Genomic DNA, 18,162 nt, shown 5'->3' with positions numbered 1-18,162 from the left:
CTGCCGAGAAACACACAGCGGAAAATACCCCTCATTGTTTTATTTTAAAGAAGGACATCATAATAGAAAACATCCTCTCATCAGTTGATGTCAGCCATTTAAAAAGAAAACAATCAAAATACTTTTTAAGTCTAAAAACTGCTGTCGTTTGCCTAGTATATCAATATGATTTAGGAAAAATTCTACTAAAGCCATTGCATTTTAATGTTCTGAGATCCACTCTTTGAATTTCCTCTGTAGGTTTAGTTTCCTATTTTTAGTGCACTGGTTAACACATTGTTTGCACTATTTTAGTGCAGTTGTTAACCTGTGCTAATTAATGTGCTTAAATATAGCACAGAAAATAAATTAAACTATACAATGTGTTACTCTCATCAAATTAAATCATCACAACCACCGGTAGCACTGGAACCATAGCCATTAATACTTCCCCATAATGTCATACAGCTCAAAATGTTATCTGCATGTGGTTTATTATGGAATCTTATTGAATCATTGACTTGCTCTTACAATCCCACAGTTTATTTCTTTTCCTGTAATTCCTGCAAAAAAATATAATGGGCAGGATTCTCCGTTGCGAGTCCGGCTCGCTACCGCTACCAGCGAGAACGGAGAATTGGGCGCTCAGCCATATCTCCATTCACTGTAGCAGGACCGCCGGCGAGAAGGAACAGAGAATCAAAGTCAGTGCCTTTTCATGAACACTTATGGCTTAAGCAAAAGCAGCAGTGTTGTGTTGCTAATTGTGTTCTCTCTTAATTTGGCTCTGTTTAATTGCGTTTGCTCAAGAGTCGGCAGGTATCTTTCGATACCGCCACAAGGTTCAAACCGAATACTGATCAAAGACTCAATACACCAGTTAGTAAGTTCAAAATCAATGCTCATTTATTTACACACATAGTCAAATATACTCATGCATAAAACTCTACAGACTAAACTATCGCTATACAAAAACCTATACTTAGCTTCGGGTGCCCACTCAGTCAGAGGAACAATGGCCGTTGCTCGGTTTTGAGGCTGCTGGGTGGAGCTGTTTACAGGATAGCAACTGGGAGCGTCTATCTCGTAGCGTGCGTTGACTTGGAACTTACTTGGTCTGGAGCAGCTTTGGCATGTCTCTCCTCGCTGAGAGCCAAGACCAAGAGAGCGATTCTCTCTTGGGGTGTCCTTTCTTTACTCGAAAGGGCTTCACGCGCTTTTGGGCGGGCCTTGAACTTGGCCCCAATTAATTGGGCCATTTCCCAATCGTTCTTATCGATTTTCCTCCAATAGAGAGTGGGTTCCCTGATTGCTGGGCGTGTCCTAGGTGGCCGTTGGTCTGCTTTGTTTTAGTCTCCTCTGGCGCCGGGGTGTCTGTCTTAGCATTGTTTACCTAAATGTTACCCTTTTGTCCCCGGAGATGGCTCATTAGTATGTAGATGGTTCTGCAGTCTCGGTCTTGGCTGGGAGCTATAGCTCCAATCAACAGACAAACCTTGCACCTGCTTACTTTCTCGGTATTGTCCAATTTTCCCTGCATTCTTTGCAAAGTGTCCATTTTGTAATCTGAACGTGGCCATCCCAGATAGCTACAGCTGTGACGAGGATTTTTCAGTGTTCCTTAATATTGGGTGAGTGAGATATTCATACTCTGCCCACTTGAACTATGGCAAAGAGGTACCAGAGGTACAGCTGCCGATTTAAACTAGAGCTGCATTTTGAAGGAACTTTATAAGCGACATGACACCAGCTTGATCCACTGGTAGTGCAGCTTTGTCAGCTGATGGGAGCAATTTGATGTGCTGCATTAAGAATATCATACAAGAAGTAGAAAGTACTCCCTGTGACTTTGTGGGTCTCACTTCACAACCCCTTGGCCACGTTAAATTGCCCGTTAATTGGAAAAAAATAATTGGGTACTCTAAATTTTTTTTAAAGTACAAAGTGGAACATGCAAATGGTTCGGTTAAATGTGATTTTTGTTGGGGGGAGGAGGGGATTGTTGACCAGGGGTTTGACATTGTATTTGTTATTGTTAATTGTTGGTAGGTTTAAATTTGAATGAAAATGTGAAAAAGGAGAATCAATTTTTTTTTTTTTTTTAAATGTGATTTTTGCTATATGGTATTGGTCTGAATAAATTAAATATCTCCAGTGGTAAAACTGTGTCCAAAAATGCAGGGTAGTAGGGCCTCATGGTGCCAAGGACCCGGGTTCGATCCCGGCCCCTGGTCACTGTCCGTGTTGGAGTTTGCACATTCTCCCCGTGGGTCTCACCCCCACAATCCAAAGATGTGCCGGGTAGGTGGATTGGCCACGCTAAATTGCCCTTAATTGGAAAAATGTAAAGACATTTAAAAAATAAAATGCAGGGTAAGATGTAATTAGAGCTATTTAAGCATGAAACGCCTCTCAAACTCGCAATATCTACCACTTTGAAGGACAATGCCAGCAACTACATGGGAACACCACCACCTCCCATTTCCATTCCAAGTCACACATCATCCCATCTTAGAAGGTGATTTGGACATTCTGAATTCTCCCTCAGTGTACCCGAACAGGCGCCGGAATGTGGCGACTAGGGTATTTCTTACAGTAACTTTATTGCAGTGTTAATGTAAACCTGTTTGTGACACTAATAAAGATCATTATTATTAAAATATATTGCTCTTCCTTCATCGTCACTGCTATTAAAATCCTAACACAAGTATGGACTGCAGCGGTTGAAGAAAGCAGCTCAGCACTGTCCCTTTTTCAAAGGCAATGAATGCTTTGTCAGCGACGCCCGCAACTCATGAATGATTAAATTTTAAAAAACAATTTTGATTGAATTGCAAGTGGTAAATTGGAAAATCCCCCAGTACTGCTGTTTTAATGAACATTGTTGATTTTGTGTTAGAGAGCAGGGTTTCAAGCTGCGATCTGTGGGAGAACCAGAAAACCACAAGCCCAGTGTCTGGAGAATTCTGTATGCTATATTCTTCTGCATTTGCTATATCAATTGCATATTATTTATTAAGCAGCAACAGAAATAAAACAGTCTGCAATGGTGACACATTTTCCATTGAAAAGCTGACGCTGTCTTTTAGAGATTAGGATAAAACCGCTGAGATCATTTGGCAGTAATTGCAGGAGGTCCCTGCAGAGATACCAGTAATTGCAGAGACCACGTGGATTGAAAATTTGCAAAGCAAAGTATGAAGTCGAGATGTTCATATTCATCCATGTTTACATTTTTGTTCCAGGGTTCCGGTGTTGTAAAAGCTGGTTTTGCAGGTGATCAGATTCCAAAGTACTGCTTCCCTAATTAGTAAGTACCTTTTTTTAACAAAATATATTTATACTGGAATCATATGACTTACAAGTATGAACATTGTAGAATATATAGGCAGAAGCCACATTTCAGAAGCCAATTGCCATTTTTTTTTTTTCAATTTTGAGTACCCAACTATTCTTTTCCAATTAAGGGGCAATTTAGCGTGGTCAATCCACCTACCCTACACATCTTTTAGGTTGTGGGGGCGAAACCCATGCGAACATGGGGAGAATGTGCAAACTCCACACGGACAGAGACCCAGAGCCGAGATTGAACCTGGGACCTCGGTGCCGTGAGGCAGCAATGCTAACCACTGTGCCACCGTGCTGCCCTCCAATTGCCATTTCTATTGCCAATCTTGGGAAATCCCCAGAACCTGATTCTTAAACAGCTCAGCATTAAGCTTTACAACATTTTGTAGCAATAACATAGTTACAATATCACATGCAATAAGAACTGTAGTTATAAGTTTACTTTGTGAGGTCAGTCTTAGAGCGGATGGAGGCGGTCTTATGTAGAGGAATGGGTTTGAGGGCTCAGTTGTTGGCACTCTTACGTTCTCGCTGACCAGGAATTCTGTGAGTCCAGTGGTGGTGGTGGCATTAAGGGTGTGGGGTCAGTGCAGGTAAAATTTTGGGCTGGAGGGCATGTTGTTGTGGGTACCGATATGCGACAACCAGTGGTTTGTGCCGGCGGGGCTGGTTGCAAGGTTCCTGGGGTGGCGGCAGGTGGGGATCAAGTATTTTAGGGACTTGTTTATAGAGGGCAAATTCACTGGGCTGGAGGAGATGGAGGAATTGTACGAGCAGGCCAAAGACATTAGGTGTGTACAGGTGAGGGATTTTGTGAGGACAGAGGTGCCGTCCTTCCCGGGGCTGCCACCTCCGGTGTTTCAGGATAAGCTGTTGTCAGAGGACGATATAGGGCAGGGGAGGATATGAGGAATTGCTGGAGAGAGAGGGCACTCTGGTGGAGGAGATCAAACCCAAGTGGGATGAGGAGCTGGGAACTGGGGTGCGGCCAGGACGTGGGCGGAGGCCTTGCGGAGGGGAATGCGTCCTCTTTGTGTGTGAGGTTGAGCCTCAACCAGTTGAAAGTGGTGCATTAGGCCCACATGACGGTGGCGAGGATGAGCAGGATCTTTGCGGGGGTGGAAGACATGTGTGGGCAGTGCGCAAGGGGGGCCCGCGAATCACGTCCACATGTTCTGGGCATGTCCAAGGCGGAGGGGCTCTGTCAGGGATTCTTGGATGATATGTCCGAAGTTCTGGGTGTGGGGATGGCACCGAGTCTGGTGGTGATGACATTTGGTGTATGTGTTGGAAGACCTGGGGGAGGCCAATGTGGCTTTTGCCTACCTGATCCCGGAGAAGGATTTTGTTGTGTTGGTGGGACTCTGAGCCAACGAAGGCAGGGGTGTAGGTGAGCGACCTGGCAGAATTCCTGGGGTTGGAGAAGGTCAAGTTCACTTTGCGGGGGTCGGTAGAAGGATTCACCCAGAGGTGGAAACCGTTCATTGATTTCTTCAAAGATTGAGGGGGCAGCAAGGGGAAGGTTTGGTTGGGGGGTGGGGGTAAGGGCGTTAAAATGGGGGAGGCGGGATGTGGTGGGTGTTGGTATCGGGAGTTTGGGGATCTGTGGTTATTTGGTTAGCTCTAAGTGTTCTGATGTTTTGTGTATATATGTAAAAAGCCTTGAATAAAAATATTTTTTGGGAAAAGTTACCTTTGCGAACTTTGATTTGACACTGTGTCATCCGGCTCTGGGTCACTGTCCGTGTGGAGTTTGCACATTCTCCCCGTGTTTGCATGGGTCTCGACCCCACAACCCAAAGATGTGCAGGCGAGGTGGATTGACCACGCTGAATTTCCCCTTTAATTGGAAAATATGAATTGGGTACTCTAAATTTATTTTTAAAAAGACATTGTGTGTATGAGAAATGTTGGTGTTAAAATGTAATTTAATATTGCTGTTCATTTTGTGGTAAAGTACTGCAACAACTGAAGTTTCTGTTAATAAAGATACTCACCTTTGAACTCCTACAGAGACTCAGTTGGCCAAAGTGCCACACTTGGTGTCCCTGAACTGAAACGGGCAAAGATTGTTATTGTTCCTTTACTGCTAATTAGCCATTAAACCGTTCCGAAACATGGACCTGAATGTTCGTAAAGATGGAGAGCCTGGCCGTCGTTACGAAAATGGCAGCAGAGGCTTGAATCCAGAAGTCTTGCACCGAAACACAACACCTACCATTTTTGCGAGGGATGGGCAATGGGGGCGGGCTCAAAGGTCCACAGCTGTGGTTCACCGAGGGAACTGCACATTTAAAGTGCAGCTGCCTCAGGCTGATTTGACTTTAGCTGGTAGGATGATTAAAACACCAACATTCACTTTAGACCTGGTAGGAGGAGGTCTAAAGCTGCTGATGTTCTTTGGAGAGATAGGATATTCTTTGGAGAAGTCGGGGACCCTTTTGGATATGGTCCCAGGGCATCTTTGGAGATCAGGTGGCATTTATGATTGTTAAAAATAGGCATGAATGTATGTAAAATGTGGATAAACACATTGGAACTGTCAAGCTCATTGGAACTGTCAAGACTGTCTAAACTCCTGTTCTATAACTATTTGAAATAACTCTGCAGTGCTTTTTGGAGAAAAAAAAGTGCTTGCTATTTCACTCTGTTCACACTTGATAAAACCTGAGGGTTACCATTACAGGATTAGTGCTGCTGATTGATTTCACAACATTTCATTATCACCATGGGACGCCTGCCATTTCAGTTTGATTGACACCTCCAAATGGTTTGGAGTGGGACTGAATTCCAGTGCTTGTTTTTACAAGTGATTAAGGGAAATTAAATAGTGAATTCATCAATAGATATTTAAGAACTGTTTAATCTCAACAGAGTTCTGAGATCCACCCATGATGGGTGGACTGAGTGAGTTAGCATGGTTGATAAATTACGCATTAGAATCATAGGTTTTTGGCTTGTATTTCTCTTCTTGTTAATAAACTTAGAGTTACCAATTAATTTTTTTGCATAGATTCATAAATTCATAGACATTATAGTGCAGAAGGAGGCCATTCAGGCCATCGAGTCTACACCGGTCCTTGGAAAGAGCACCCTACCTAAGCCCATGCCTCCACCCTATCCCCGCAACCCAGTATCCCCACCTAATTGTTTTGGACACTAAGGGCCATTTAGAATGACCAATCCACCTAACCTGCACACCTTTGGACTGTGGGAGGAAACCCGGAGGAAACCCATGCAGACACTGGGAGGAAGTGTTGAACACGGGACCCTGGAGCTGTGAGGCAGCTCTAACCACTATGTCACCGTGCCACCATTTTTTGGGTTGTGGGAGTGAGACTCACGCAGACATAGGGAGAATGTGTAAACTCCTCTCGGACAGTGATCCGGGGCCAGGATCGAACCCGGGTCCGTGAGGCAGTAGTGCTAACCACTGAGCTACCGTGCCGTCCTTTTTGACTTATATTTTGAAGGCATTTTGGTATTCATGTTAGTACAGATAGAAATAAAACGTGATTCTATTTTGTGCAGGTCTATTGTCAGCCTTCCCTAATGCCTCATTGCACAGTATCTGACAACTATAGAGCAGAATATTTTGTATTTACATTGAGAATTTAGTCTGGGCAGATTTAACATTCGGGGCTATCCTGGCATGGATTGAGCATGAGTACGCCACATGCCATATTGGAACTTTAAGTGCCTGATTTTGATCCAGAAAACGGGTGCTCTAAAATCAAATGTCTGGATCAGGGTCTTTTTCTTTCCTGATGGCTGTCTGTAAATGACCATTCTTCGAACACTGTGTTTGAAAACTTGCCACAGTGCGCTTTAAACCTTGGCCTGAAAATATGTTGCCTATTTTAAATTAATGGGTTCAGACAGAAGAGGGATTTGGATCCTCCGGAGGATAAGAAGTTATTCAGTTGGGAATTTGGATGCCAGAAATTTGACATAAATAGACCAGGAACCTGTGTGTACTGCTCTTTATGTCAACAGATGTGCAGCTGACATACCATCAATAATATATTGATATTTAACTTGCAGTGTATTACTCATTAACAGCAACTATGAATTTCTACACTGGAAGCATCTATGAGGCTCTAGGTGGGGAATGTATCGCTTTTTTAAAAAACAGTCCACCATGCAGAGCACATCTATGAACTCGCCAAACAGATCCATCCTTCTCAAGCAGAGAGGAACTGTGTGCTGTCCATAGATTTTAGTGGATCGAAGCTCTCCTTCTCAGCAGATTAATCTGCAGTGATAATGCAGCACAGAGGGAGGCTGCCCAATTAGTTCCTTTCCCCACGGCCTTGCAAGCATTTCCCCTTCAAGTATTTCTCCAATTCCTTTTTGGAAATTATTATTAAATCTATTTCAACCACTTTTTCAGGCACATGCATTCCAGCCTGGAACATCTTCCTGCAGATACATATTTCTCTTCATCTTGCCTCTGATTCTCTTGTCAGTTACATGAAATCGGTGTCCTTTGGAGTTATGTTTATGGCATGGCAAAGAATGAAACTCGACACATAGTGGGCTATCGGTGAAATATCGGCAATATACTGCCAATGACTGAAAAGGTTGGGGGTCTCATCTCTAGAAAGAATGCGGCGGAGGGGTAATCAAATGGAGGCATTAAAAAATATGAATTGCTTGATAGGATAAATGTAAAGGTGTTCCCACTTGTGGGGTGACCAAAACTAGGGATCCACTAAAAAAAAGATAGTCACTAATCAATAAATTAGTAAATTCAGGAGAAATGTCTTTACCCAGAGAGAAGTTGAAATGTGGAACCTGCCACCCGGCTACTGCATAACATAGAAAGACTTAATGGGTTAGCTAGATAAAAGCATGAGGGAGAAAGTAAAAGAAGTATATGTTGACTGGATGAGGTGCAGGAAGGCAGTTGAGGCTTCTGCGGAGCACGCAAGATGGCATGAATCAGTTGGGCTGAATGGCCTGTTTTGTGCTGTAAATTCTACATAATATTGCAATTTTAGCGTGATCAGACGTAAGTTTAAAAGTAAACATTTTTATGAAAGTAATTGTGGAATCATATCCCTTATAATTAAGACTTAAAAAGATGAGTATCGTATGAAGTTCAATGAAAAGCCCAGACGTTGCAGATCTAACCACAAGACAGATGAAAAACACACTGCTGAACTCTCGCCCAGTCATTCCCCCATGCTCTCGCATATTTACTGAAGTTATGTTGGAAAGGGAAAAGACTGTCCTTTGCTGGAATTTAACACAGTAGGAACTGACAGAACATCAAAATACATTCAACCTCGTAGTAATACTATACTCATCAGTATGTTACTAAATTTATTGTTTTTGGTCAAGTGAATGCTTTACATCAACCATTTGTGATTAAAAGTCAGCTATTCGCAAATTATGTCCTCCTTGAAAAATGACTTTACAAAAGACTGTCTGTCCACCGGAAGAAACAGTGTACTTCCATCAGCAATAGCTGTTGGCTTTTGCTTTGCTCAGGTTCTCCAGTGGAGAATTTAAAGACATGTTTAAATGACAGCTCTCCTTCTGACTGCACTTCCTGCTCCAACACAGGGATGGAAGCAGTGTGATGTTGATGTTTTTGATAAGAGTCATGGATTTTTAAAAATAGATTTTGAGCGGAATTACTTCTATGAGTTACCTTAAATGGAGGTAAATATGTTTCAAGCTAAGTGTACTTTTTTTTTTTGATTTATATGTTCAAAAATACTTGCTACAAAGGTGCCATGAGTTGTGTAACAAAGTGAGATCGTCAATTTCCACTTGTGCACTGATGACACCATCTTTACCTTTTAATCACAAATGGTTGATGTAAAACATCACCATCTTTACTGCCTCTCTTGATCCTTCCACTGTCAATAAATTGTCAGACTGACTGCCCGACATCTAGGACTGGATAAGTAACAATTTCCTCCTGGCGTCCACCCAGCGACCGGAAAATCCCGCCGCTGGTCAATGGAGTCAATGGAGTTCTCTATTGCATGTGGCTCGCCTGTGGCGATCTTGCAGCGGTGGGGCGGGAGAACCCAGCCCATTGTCTTTGATCCCCTACCACAACCCATTCCCTAGCAACCAGTTTCATCCTCTCCCTGGCAACTGTCTGGGAACTCAACTAGACTGTTTGCAACCTCAATATCATATCTGACTCTGAGATCAGCTTTCAACCACATATCCGAGCCATCATTAAGACCATCTGTTTCCACCTCTGTAACATTGCCCTGCCTCAACTCTTTTGATGCTGAAACCCTCATCCATGCCTTTGTTGCCTCCAGACTTGCCTATTCTAATGGCCAGCCTTCCACATTCTACCCTCCGTAAACTTGAGGTCATCAAACTCCTGATGCTTCTGTCCTAACTTGTACTATATCACGTTCACTTATCAACCCAGTGTTCGTTGGCCTACACTATGTTGTGGGTAAACAACATCTGGATTTTAAAATGCTCATCCTTGTTTTCAAATCTCCCAAGGCCCTTCTGTGTAATCTCCTCCAGCCCTACAACTCTTGAGATATCTGCATTCCTCTAATTCTGGTCTGCTGAGCATCTCCAATTTTAATCGCTCTGCCATTGGTGGCCGTGCCTTCAACTGCCTAGGCCCTAATCTCTGGGATTTCCTCCCTAAACCTCTCCATCTTTCTATCTCGTTTTCCTCCTTTAAGACACTTCTTACAATCTACCTTTTTGATCAAGCTTTTAGTCATTTGCTACAATATTGTCTTCTGTGGTTTGGTGTCATAGTTTCTTTTATAATGCCTTTGGGAAGCACCTTGGTACATTTGATGAGGTTAAAGGATTTATAAGTACAAGATGTTTTTTTTAATACTCTCTTTTATGTATTACTCTAACACTATGAATCAAAAGATGAAAGCTCTTATCAGTCCATGTAATTCCAAAATATTTCTTTCAGTGTGGGAAGGCCCAAGCATGTACGCGTTATGGCTGGTGCTCTGGAGGGCGATATTTTCATTGGACCAAAAGCCGAGGTAATTTTCTGTTCAGCTGGTTTTGAAAATGTAACGTTCACTAAAATTTCAGGTGAATGTTCTGCTTTCCGAAGTGCTCAGTGCCAGTGTCAAGGGTCAGCATTAACCATTGTAAGAGTCATTCCCGTTATTTCCTTTGTTCCCATTTATTTTATTATTCTTGGTCGGTGGACCCATAATTGGGACATGCCTTTAAGGAGAAGACTCGAGCTGAAGCACCCTGCTTGTCAGGGCATTGTGTTCCCAGGTTTTATGTTTGGAGAGGAGAGGCCAGATTCTTCGGCGCCGAGTGAATCTTAGGAACCCGTTTTGAAGGAAGTCGGTTTGATTGGCGAACTGGCAACCAATGGGTTGACCAGGGACAGTGGTCTGCCGGACTGTCAGTGATTGGTTCCTGTGTGATGCTGTCTGAGAGAACTGAGCAGATGTGTTTAGACCTTGGGAGTGAAAGGGACAGTTTCCCTCTATCGCACTCTCACTGCTGAAGTAAACATAGAACAAACAGTGCAGAAGGGGGCCATTCGACCCATCGAGTCTGCACCGACCCACTTAAGCCTTCACTTCCATCCTATCGCCGTAACCCAAAGAACCCCATAATAAAGAACTAGTTTATTGTTCTAAAACCAGTGAGTGCATGGTATATCTTTGCTGTATACTTGAACTATTCCTGAATCTGCAAAAAAAGTAGATAACCATGCCATAGAAAACCATCTCAAGCCTAGATGGAAGAAGTACTGAAACAAAAGCTTGAACTCCAGCATCCTAGTGCATCAAAGATCCTTTATCCTTTCATTATTCATCGCATAATGTGCCTCCCCTTCCTGCCTTTTCACTCTTGCCCATCTGCTACTACCCAGCATATTACGGCAGTGGAGTTGGGTTGCGAGCCTTAAGTGGGCAGTAATTGGCCACCGAAGGCCTTCAAAAGGCTAGTGGCACCTAACACCCCCTCCCGCCATTATGAGGACCGGGTCAGAGGTGGTAATGGCAGTGGGCTAGCCATCTAATAACATGTCGCCCACCCACTCCCTCCTAAAACACCCTCAGCAGAGGGACAGGGGAAGCACAGATGAGAACACATATTTAAATATCTGGTGAAGACTTCCATAAACAATTTGGAAAGGTGACAAACTAGAACCACAGCAAGGAACATCTGTGTAATTACTGTATTTTTCTCATAACCCACTTTCTTGAATATTGTTAGCAAAGAATCTGAATGATATTTAACTACCATAAATCACAATGTATTTTGATTGATTAGGAACACAGGGGCCTGTTAACAATCAGGTATCCAATGGAACATGGAATTGTAAAAGATTGGAATGATATGGAACGAATCTGGCAGTACGTGTATTCCAAAGACCAACTCCAGACTTTCTCTGAAGAGGTGAGGTGGATAGTTTCCGTATAAAACCTTTTCACTCTTACAATGACTATTGTTACCATAGTCACTGATTATATATTTTCAATTTTAAAAGTCTCAAGTGTTGTTTGGTGGTATGTACACACTATACAGATAGTTAACATTGCTGGGAAATATCATGCATTTGCCATTGCTGGGAAATATCATGCATTTGCTATTTTACCTCTGAGGTGTAAACTTTCAGCATCTCTAATGTAATTCTAAAATGATACGGCTATACCTTTTTTCCCCCTTAAAACACTTAATAAGCTTTGCACATAAATACAAATGCTTGATTCTTTTTTTAAAATTTAGAATACCCAATTATTTTTTTCCAATGAAGGGGCAATTTAGCGTGGCCAATACACCTACCCTGCACATCTTTGGGTTGTGGGGGTGAGACCCACGCAGACACGGGGGAGAATGTGCAAACTCCACACGGACAGTGACCCAGAGCCGGGATCGAACCTAGAACCTCGGTGCCGTGAGGCATCAGGGCTAACCCACTGTGAAATGCTTGATTCTTTTTCTACTTCTGAAAATGGCACAACAAAATAGTTATTTCCTCTTTTTCTGCCATCTGCTCGCTGTGCTGTCCTGAAGGAGTTAACTTCTTGCTACGATGTGGTTCCATGAGCAGTAGTAGGCTTTTGGCACCTTACCCAAGTGATCATGTTTCATAAAGTAGCGTAAACGATAAATGTTATCAGGGTATTTCGCTTTGAGTACATCATAGCCATCTACTCCCCTCTCTTTTGGATAGCATTTGGAATTGGGAACCTTGATTAACCTTAGATTTTTTTTTAGGTAAAAGAATTTCGCCCCCTCTGTCTCCTGTCTCTGTCCCCCTTTGTTGCCCATGCTCCTTGCTTGCTTGTTATCTCTGTCGTACTCACTGCCTTTGTTTCCCGTTCCCTACATCCTCCCTCTCAGTACTTGCACTTTACAAACCAAGAGGACTGCTTTTGAGCCTTAAAGGAATCTATGAAAGTGGCGTAGAATTACTGGGCTTCAGATGGGTTTTTTTTTTTTTTAACCTTTCTCTTTGTGGGGACCATCCAGCCCTTCGCTTGTTGTCACAAAGGGGAACTAGAATGGGTGAGGTAAAGTTTCCTCAGTGGGGAATCAAATGCAAATCTTTGACCTATCATTCAATGGTGTAGCAGCATTACCATTACCTATTTCAACTCTTTTTTTAATGATGCAGCTGGAGATTACTCACCAAATGCAAAACAGTTATTTTTCAGGAAGATAACCAAAATGAAATTTACTGCAGATTGTAAAATTAAGATGAGTTATTTTACATTTGTAGAAGGACTTTGTTTCCAAAAGCAGAAGCCAGGAGAGATGAAATTAGATTGTAATGGATTACAGTAGCCCCCAGTCTTTACAGGGTACAGTAGGCCCCAGTCTTTACAGGGTACAGTAGGCCCCCAGTCTTTACAGGGTACAGTAGGCCCCCAGTCTTTACAGGGTACAGTAGGCCCCCAGTCTTTACAGGGTACAGTAGGCCCCCAGTCTTTACAGGGTACAGTAGGGCCCCAGTCTTTACAGGGAACAGTAGGCCCCCAGTCTTTACAGGGTACAGTAGGCCCCCAGTCTTTACAGGGTACAGTAGGCCCCCAGTCTTTACAGGGTACAGTAGGCCCCCAGTCTTTACAGGGTACAGTAGGCCCCCAGTCTTTACAGGGTACAGTAGGCCCCAGTCTTTACAGGGCACAGTAGGCCCCCAGTCTTTACAGGGTACAGTAGGCCCCAGTCTTTACAGGGTACAGTAGGCCCCAGTCTTTACAGGGTACAGTAGGCCCCAGTCTTTACAGGGTACAGTAGGCCCCCAGTCTTTACAGGGTACAGTACGCCCCCAGTCTTTACAGGGTACAGTAGGCCCCCAGTCTTTACAGGGTACAGTAGGCCCCCAGTCTTTACAGGGTACAATCGGCCCCCAGTCTTTACAGGGTACAGTAGGCCCCCAGTCTTTACAGGGTACGGTAGGCCCCAGTCTTTACAGGGTACAGTAGGCCCCCAGTCTTTACAGGGTACAGTAGGCCCCCAGTCTTTACAGGGTACAGTTCCTTTTTTTTTACCCGTTGTCTTTTGGTTAAGCAGGAAGATGATCTGCTTTCAAGGTTTGACTAATGTTACTCAGAAATGGCTGGTAGTTTATGAAATGAAATGAAAATCGCTTATTGTCACAAGTAGGCGTCAATGAAGTTACTGTGAAAAGCCCCTAGTCGCCACATTCCGGCGCCTGTTCATGGTGGCTGGTACGGGAATTGAACCGTGCTGCTGGCCTGCTTGGTCTGCTTTAAAAGCCAGCGATTTAGCCCAGTGTGCTAAACCAGCCCCTAATGTGGAAGAGTATGTCGTTGATTTTTCTTTCAACCGAGCTTTCCTTTTATAAACTGTTAACGTATATCATGCCCTCCAGCTGGCACCTTGTCAAAGCATTCCACCCGACAACGCGAACCCAGAAATTTAAAAGATAGAAGAAACTAATCCTACTGCTGATGATGCGCAAGGGTGGTTCATTGCCTTATATTTTTAGTTATTTATTAAAACTAGATTTTTAGTCATACCATTGTATATTTCCAGAGATGTATTTTGTGTGCAAAACTTTTGCAATTAGAATCACATTTGCCGATACCACACTCGGTTAGGCCCAAATCTTGACCACGTGATGCGTTAAATGTTTTTCCTGTGCCACCGTTGTTTTTTTGCCATTCATTTTAAATCAATGTCCACTGGTTCTCGACCGTTCCTTCAAAGGAAACAGTTTCTCCCTCTACTCTGTCCAGATACTTCAGGATTTTGAACAGCTCTATCAAATCGCCTCTCAACCTCCCATTCTCGAAGGAGAACAGCCCCACCTTCTCCAATCTATCCTCATGACTGAACTCTCTCATCCCTGGAACCACTCATCCCTGGAACCATTCTCGTTTCTCTTTTCTACACCTCCTCTACGCTGTCACATCCTTCCTTAAGAGTGGGACCCAGAATTGGGCATGACCCTCAAGTTGACGCTGGACCAGTGTTTTATAAAGGGTTCAGCATACTTCTTTGTATTTGTACTCTATGCCTCTCTAGAATGGGCAGAATCGTGTATGCCTTACTAGCCACTTTCCCAATCTGCCCTGCCATCTTCAATGATCCCTTTTCATATAACATCCGGGAGCTGTTCTGCTCCTCCACACCTTTGTGACTTGCATCCTTTATTTTATATTGCCTTTCCTTGTTCTTTGACCAAAATTTATCACTGCACATTTCTCTGCATTAAATTTCATCAGCCCTCCTGTCCGCCCATTCACCAGCTTGCCTATGAAATTTAAAAGATAGAAGAAACTAATCCTACTGCTGATGATGCGCAAGGGTGTCAATCAATCCGTATCCTCTTCTCGGTTCACAATCCTTCCATGTTTTATGACATCTGCAGATTTTGAAATTATGCCCTGCACATCTGAATCTAGACCATTAGAGGCGGCACGGTTACACAATGGTTAGAACTGCTTCAGAGAGCAGGACGGACCTGGATTCGATTCCCAGCTTGGGTCACCGTCTGAACGGAGTCTGCACGTATCCCCCCGTATCTGTGTGGGTTTCCTCCGGGTGCTCCACTTTCCTCCCACAAGTCTCGAAAGATGTGCTTGTTAGGTGAATTGGACATTCTGAATTCTCCCTCCGTGTACCCAGACAGGCGCCGGAGTGTGGTGACTGGGAGATTTTCACAGTAACTTCATTGCAGTGTAAATGTAAGCCTACTTGTGACACTAATAAAGATTATTATTGTTATATTAGTATACCTTTAGTGCATCAAGAAAATCATGGTCCTAGTACCAACTCCACATACCTTTCTTCAGTCCCCCCAAAAAACCTTCACCTATAAATAGTGTTAATTTTCCTGGTTTTCATTTGAGAATACCACAGTAAAAACATGTTTCATGTTCGGAAATCCTGCAGTTAAGTGTGTTCACAGTAATAAAACCTGCTTCAACTTTGATTTAGAACACTGGTTTCATCACGGCACTGAGGTCCCGGGTTCGATCCCGGCCCCGGGTCACTGTCTGTGTGGAGTTTGCACATTCTCCCCATGTCTGCGTGGGTCTCACCCCCACAACCCAAAAGATGTGCAGGGTAGGTGGATTGGCCACGCTAAATTGGCCCTTTAATTGGAAAAAAATAATTGGGTACTCTAAAAATTTTTTTAAAGATTTAAGACAAAAGAACACTGGTTTCAGAAGACAATCAACATGTTAGAATTCAACTGTTAATTAATCTTCCTCTTTTTTTAAATAATTGGCTAAAATGGAATGTTATTTCAGTAGTGGTAATCATTCACTGTTTTGTTAAACCTACTCTGAAGCATCCATTGTTCATAACCACTGAAAAATATCCTCCCACCTGCAGCGTAATTTTCTGCTTGGCAGTTATTACCCATTCTTCCTGTTCAGTCACTACACCTTTGTTTTCTTTTGTAATCGTTCAATGTCTTTAAAAGTTACATGGTCAGCATAATTTCTCTTGCCCCGCGAACTGTGACAAGTGAACTGTATTTTGCCAGCAAGGTTACGGTTAGTCATTTGTTGAGTGGGATATTTTCCAATTAAGAAAATTGGATTACATTTCACTTTTTTGAAAATTGGTGCAAGTTTTTAATTAAATCCTAAAATAACTTTGTTTTGGCGGTTTGAATCATTCTACGTTTATCGGGCATGTGAGAAAGTACTTTGCTAATTGAAAAGATGATGATTTGTATTATCTGTTGTGTCTTTCCCAGCATCCAGTACTCCTCACAGAGGCTCCCTTGAATCCGAGAAAAAATCGTGAACGTGCTGCCGAGGTTTTCTTTGAGACTTTCAATGTTCCTGCTTTATTCATCTCGATGCAAGCAGTACTTAGCCTGTTAGTATTGCATATTCAGAAATGCATGAATAAATGAAATTTAACTTTTTGAGCTCTTTGTCTGTTTTATCATCAAGCCAAAGGATTTTTTCCCTTGATTTTTGCTTCCATCTTGTTCAGTAAGTTACAAGTGACGAAGCAGCGACTGAAACATTATACTTCTCTCACGTAGACAACCTTAATTTATTTGAAGGGATGGAACTTCATACTTACCAGGAATGATTGGTGTTTAATTAGGTTCTGCTGGCAGCCGCAACCAGAGATTCCCCAAGTCTCTAATATGCTTCTTAAACACATTAACAGACTTGGATAGTACAGATTATACTTATTTCCAGATTTTATTTCTCTCATTCTTGCCAATTTTTCCTCTTTACTCCTCTCCTGAAGGCATTGACTCACAGTTGTGTACTGTTATATGAGTACAGATCACCCTCAGATACTTGTTCAGATGGCTTCCATTATTTATGTGAGTCTTGACAATAGATTTTGGCAAGCCTTTTGACCGTAGATAGTGTCACAGCCAAGTGCAATTCCAGCAAAGATTGCAGGATTATATTCAGAGGTGGGGATCCTGGCAGATTTAATCATTTTCTCCTCTCTCCTCTTCTAACCAAGGATATCATCCCTTTTGCAACTTCAACTGAGATTATCTGACTCAACGCAGACTGGAAATTGTGTCTGGGTTTCTATACTCCCACTCTTTCCTTGACTTAATCACGTTGCACTTTTTTTGAATTTTGAATTTGTTTGAACTTGCAATAAAGTACATGGATGAGCATTTGAAATGTCAAAACGTTCGCTACTATATGGGCCAAGTGCTGGAAAGTGGGATTAGTGTAGATTTAGTGAAGTTTTGTCGGTGCAAATTAGATGGACTGAAGGGCCTCTTCTGTACTGTAAGTAAAGTCGCCATAGTCACAGATGGCCATAGACTTCTTTCCCCTTTGAGGGCGAGAGCTGACTGGTGGTGATTTAACCTGAGGATCACCATACCTCGGGCGAGGGCCAGGTTGAGAATAGCAGGGCATTCATGAATAACCTCAGCCAGTATGGGAATTGAACCCGTGCTGCATCACGAACCAATTGTCCAGCCAATTGAGCTAAACCGGCTGGCTGGCACTGTGTGACTCTTATGAAAAATAACTTTTATAGGCAGTGAGTGGTTATGACCTGGTACTTACTGCCTAAGAGATTGGTGAAAGTGAAGACAATCAATGATTTCAAAAGGAAATTGGAAAGACACTTGAGGGAAATAAACAGGGGAATAGAACTGACTGGATGGCTCTACAGAGTGCCTGTATGGACTTGACAGGCTGAATGGCCTCCTTCTTTGCTGTAATGACTATCAAGTGACATTCTGTGCTCCCAAATGTCTCTAATTGGTAACCCAAGAGGGGAATGGGTTAGGAAGGTGCTTGCATGGCTCATTATGTTTATTGAAGGACCGGACAAAAATACATTTTTTTAAAGTTTGAGAGTGCAAATATGTTTCATCTGCTTATTTGAGTTGCCAAAATGTCTTTTGATTATTCAAAT

The 18,162-nt window shown here is 42.8% G+C and overlaps 1 protein-coding gene across 1 annotated transcript in view; it reads left to right on the top strand.

The window, feature by feature from the left end:
• LOC140393279 (alpha-centractin-like) overlaps nt 1-18,162 on the top strand; it is a 70,463-nt gene that overhangs the window by 26,475 nt on the left and 25,826 nt on the right. Inside the window, 4 exon segments of the mRNA XM_072479576.1 lie at nt 3,225-3,289; nt 10,253-10,328; nt 11,590-11,715; nt 16,502-16,626. Coding sequence (XP_072335677.1) covers nt 3,225-3,289; nt 10,253-10,328; nt 11,590-11,715; nt 16,502-16,626 — 392 coding nt within the window.

The sequence above is a fragment of the Scyliorhinus torazame genome, chromosome 16, assembly GCF_047496885.1.
Source record: "Scyliorhinus torazame isolate Kashiwa2021f chromosome 16, sScyTor2.1, whole genome shotgun sequence".
NCBI lineage: Eukaryota > Metazoa > Chordata > Chondrichthyes > Carcharhiniformes > Scyliorhinidae > Scyliorhinus > Scyliorhinus torazame.
This window is presented reverse-complemented; position numbering and strand designations above follow the sequence as displayed.